The 4706-nt window shown below is 44.9% G+C and overlaps 1 protein-coding gene across 1 annotated transcript in view; it reads right to left on the bottom strand.

The window, feature by feature from the left end:
• Positions 1-3336, bottom strand: part of znf296 (zinc finger protein 296) — a 10506-nt gene extending 7170 nt beyond the window's left edge. The window contains exons 1-2 of the mRNA XM_035384872.1: positions 2704-3336; positions 195-536 (exon numbers count right to left, since the gene is read on the bottom strand). Coding sequence (XP_035240763.1) covers positions 195-536; positions 2704-2755 — 394 coding nt within the window. The 5' untranslated portion in view covers positions 2756-3336. The remainder of the gene's footprint in view (positions 1-194; positions 537-2703) is intronic.
• Between the last annotated feature and the right edge of the window lie 1370 nt (positions 3337-4706).

Raw genomic sequence — 4706 nt, 5'->3', positions numbered from 1 at the left:
CCACTAAGGGGAAAAAAAGGATAGAAAAACAGCTCTGCCCATCCTTTCCGCACAATTAGTGCCGATGTCTTTACCGCGCGGCGTCGCCCTGATCACAGCAGCGCGGGGCTAATGAGCCGGACTGGGGGAAGTTCGTTAAGCGAAAGGGGACAGATAAAAAAAAAAAAAAGAAGCTAATTAGGGCCTGTGCTCACCTGCTCGGTGGGGCTCCAGTTTCGAGCCGGGCTCCTCCCCCCAGCCCCTGTCCGTCACCCTCCTCAGCTCCACGAACCCCGCGTCTGGCCGCGAGCGAAGAGCGGCGGGCGGGCCCCGCCTCAGCGTGCGACCGGCCGGGGAGGGAGGGGTGTGGCCCCGGGGCACGGCGCGCCCCACCCCGCAGCCGCCCTGCTTGTGCTGGATGAAGGCCAGGATGTGCGCCAGCGGGAAGGCCTGCCCACACGGCCCGCAAGTGAGAAGGTCGCGACCCCCAGCCTCCAGCACCGCCCCCGTCCTCTCCCGTACCGGTGAGCTGGTGATGTCACTGGGCTCTGGATCATCTGATAAGAGAACATTGGAGAAACAAACATGCTGAAAAATGCCAGGCAGAAAAAAAACATTTCAGGGCTGAACAGTTAGGTTGTATGGGAACAGACAGCAATCATACATAAACTTGTTTTTTTGTGCTTATTATTGGCCCCTTCATTCAATAAATTGTCTTTATAAAGAGACAACTGCTGCAAACATCTTAGTTCACAGTTAATGCAAATGACAATCAAGGGCTAAAGTGTAATGATGGCACTATTTATAGTTAGAGGCCACAAGCCTTTATTTGAAGTGCTAGTTTTGATTCCAGCGTCCTCCCAACACAGACACACACACACCAATTTTTCTCTCTTCCACAGAGACACACTTTCAAGTCACCAGCTACAAGCCTTCTGTCTGGTCAGAAAGCACATACCACTTCCTCTCTCAGTCTGTCAGATCCTCTTGCTAAGACTTGATGGCTTGTACGTTGCCAAGCTATAGGTATCATAATATTCACAAGCACCCTGCTGAGAATGCCGCAGAAACATACATACACACACAATGAGCAGAAACAACACACTGTCATGTCACACTACCATGCTTCTTTGAAGAGAAACCATAACCGCATGTAGTACCATCCCATTATACACATGATATGCAATCATTACCAAACAAAAAAAAAGGAATTAAAAATAAATGCTTCCATTATGTCTTCATAAACTGGAAGGGAACGCCAGACAATACAAAAAAGAGCCATAACTTAAATCTGTTTTCTTTTCTTGTTACTTTCCTCCAGAAATGATTGCAGATATTAACTGCATTATACACAGACAAATTGTGCTTTTAATGAATGACCGCCTTTAATTGTTTTTTTAAGTAGGTGAGTTTTCCAGATGTTATAACAGGACCAGACCTTTGGTGAAGCTCCCGGCGGGTGCTGTTGTCGTGGCAGCACAAAAAGGCACCCCGCATCCTAGGGAGAGTTCTGTGGACTGGCCACAGTAAGAGTTCAGGACGTCGTGAAATGTAATTCCAATTATTTTAAATAGAGTACACTTAAAACTTAAGTCTACGCCTCAACGGTTTCTGTTTCATTCTCAGCTCAATAAAACGTTGTAGATTATGTACAGAAAACTTGGCAACGTCGGAACTTGGATAGCTAGACTACACCTTCCCTAGCAAAGTCGTCAACGCTGGAACAGGTACAGACAGTACCGAAGAGGAAAGATTTCACCAGTGGTTATTCAAAAATGTCACCTTTCCTGTTTTTATCTTGCATGCTGTTTGCGCATTACAGACGAGCAAGGCGCGGTCGCACACTTTACCGAGCGACCAGGGTTGTGGTCAGGCAAAGCACGCTAGTCTCCACTCGAGAGAGAGGAAAAAAACAGTCTTGTTTCAAAACATTTCTAACTAGGTTACTATCAAGCAAGCATACACGTAATAGGGAAGATAAGATAAGTCAAACATAATTCAGATAGTTTTGTCGGTTCTATGGACACTATGGAAATGTGTAAAATTGCAAGTAGTCTATGCATGAAAGTATCATTGAGGACAGCAAGGCAAAGTTACGGACCACTAAATGGAGATTAAAAATGAGGGGTATAGGCTACTGATCACCTCCCCCGTCTCCCTCCTGTCACACGGTGGAGCGTCGGGGCCACGCGGTCTACGACCCATTCCAAACAAACACACTTGTCTTGTCAAAAGGACAGGGAAAAAGTAAATCGTTCGCTGCCAGACGTGTAAAGTAAAACACAAGAACGAAGGAGAACTTCGTTATACCGGCAAGATGCCATAAGGAAGTTGTGTCGCGCAGGCTATCACGTCTTGTACCCAACTAGGAGTGGAAGAGCTAAACGTATTCTGTTTATCGAACTAGCTATACACCACGATAAATTCAAGGCGGTTTTGCTAACTTTGCCTAGTTAAAAGGGAGTAGATGATCATTAACACAACCGTTCATATACTATAACGATATAGCCCGTACAACTCCAATGTCAAGGTGTAGCCTATATGCACAAAGCAAGGAACGAAGACAGATGGTGGCGAAAGTGAAATTGAGAACAGATTAGCTAACTTGATTTTTGTTATCTCGTCAAAAGAGCGACCCAGTAAGCTAATTGGCGTGGGGAAGACGTAACAATTACAGTAGCTTTCTAAATTTAAATATGTATTGCTGATCAACCGCTTTCTTACCTTGAATAGCGCTCAGGTGTTGCGGTCGGCTACCGAGTTTACGTCGGGACATAACTCTTCTCGCCAAGGATAAGCTTAAACTCCGTAACCCCCCGGCTTCTGTAGGAATGAACAAACTTATTTCGTGTGAGTGGTCAAAAGGCTGCTAAATGACTCCTCTGGCCAGTTACGTTACGCGTCCGTCGTCGCGCAAACCTCTCCAGGTCTCAGCCTGCGATCAAGTTCAGACCACTGGCCCTGCAACGTTTGGAAGGAGGGGTTGGGGAAACATGCAGTAAGCACCGCCCGTCACCGCTCCACCGACCATGACCCCGCCTCCGAACCCTTTCTACTTCACCGACCCTGCCTTCTACCAGTAAAGGTAAATAATGTAATTCGCTTACACCTACGTTTACGCACGCTCGTTTCCACAATTATATGCGTACCATGGTTAGACTATTAGTTTCAACTGTTTTTGATTTGTGTTAGTTACTGTTCTAATGAGAGCAGGCCGTTTCACTGCCCCGACACCCTCTGATATTCTCTGTTGAGAGGATGTGGGTAAGGAGGAAGTGGGTATAGCTACTGAGGACGCACAAGCAGGTGCTCTGCTGTCCGGCCGATTTCGAAACCAAACTTTTCAGCTCACTGATATCCACACTCCCTTGCAGTTAGCTATATTTGTTAATAATTCAGTATCCAGCAGCAGATGTGCCTTCATAACATCGGTTACAACATTTAGCCTAAATAAAATTATTAAGTACACAGTCATCGTATTCTACCACCAGCGTGACTTTTATAAACAATGCCGAGTTTCAATCCGCATTGTTTTGCTTTTTAAAATTTAGCTTCGATGAAAAAAAAGGTATTTGGCGCCACCTGGTTGTAAGCAACAAAAACACGGCTAATAAACACAGTCGAAACCTAAAAAGACATACAGTACATTCCAGATCAAATCTAATCAAATCAAAAGTGGCAAAGACAAAACTACCAATACTATAGGAAGAACCCTTGGGATGAACCAGATTCAATAAGAGGAGCCCATTCTCTGGTTCAGGTTGTGGGTTCATTGGACCAACAGGGTCAAGCAAAATTTCTGAGGTCTTATCAGTACAGGACTACCAGAAAGGGGACAAAAGACTTTGTCAGGTTGTAGTTGCCTCAGATTGCAAGACTCCAATGAAGAAGAGATTTTTAAATCAGGTGATACATGGGCAGAATCCAACCTGCAGGAATGTAAAGTTAACTGTAGAGACATTGGAAGTTGGAAATGAAAAGCAGTATTATCTAACTGCTTGGTAAATTTGTCACTTCCTATGAGAACCAAATTCTCAGTGGACCAACCCTAGAGATCAAATAAAAAATTAATAAAAGATGACAATCCCTTTCAGATTAAGCAATGTACCAAGGTTCATTAAAGTTCTAGTTTCACTTGACAGGCTCATGACCTTAGTAGTTAGCCTGACCGAGTTGATACTGAGACAAGTCCATCCAACCTCTGGAGATCTGTTGTACCAATAAACCAAGTTTCAACCACTTCATCTGAGCAATCGTGAACTTGTTTGTGTGTTACGCGCAACTGAGACAGCGATTAAAGCAAACTCACCCACTGACTCAATATAACGCTAGCTAATGTAACAATGCAACTTATACAGGGGACGTTTGTGGCCTCTGGCTTCCTGACCACGGGACTGACCCTCCACTGAATCACGTTCACAATCAAAATGTCTGGTCAACTGAGGCATAATGAAGTGCCTGTCCCCTTCCTCTTGTGACCCTGCAATAAACTCACTGCATGATCCAGCATTAGGCACCAGCTTGGGGAAGGAACCCCTCTCCTCTGAGAGGAAAATGGAGAATCCGATTTAATACGCTTTAAACAATATATGTATAACTCCAAAAAAATGAGCCAATCAAATGTTCGGGTGCCCCAAATCATCTACCAGTGTGATTCCAGAGAACGCAAGTGGGGTTCCGTCACGTCAGTGACTTTGGGAAGATAAAAACTTAGCAAAAGTAAACAT

Source organism: Anguilla anguilla, chromosome 12 (genome assembly GCF_013347855.1).
Source record: "Anguilla anguilla isolate fAngAng1 chromosome 12, fAngAng1.pri, whole genome shotgun sequence".
NCBI classification, from domain to species: domain Eukaryota; kingdom Metazoa; phylum Chordata; class Actinopteri; order Anguilliformes; family Anguillidae; genus Anguilla; species Anguilla anguilla.
This window is presented reverse-complemented; position numbering and strand designations above follow the sequence as displayed.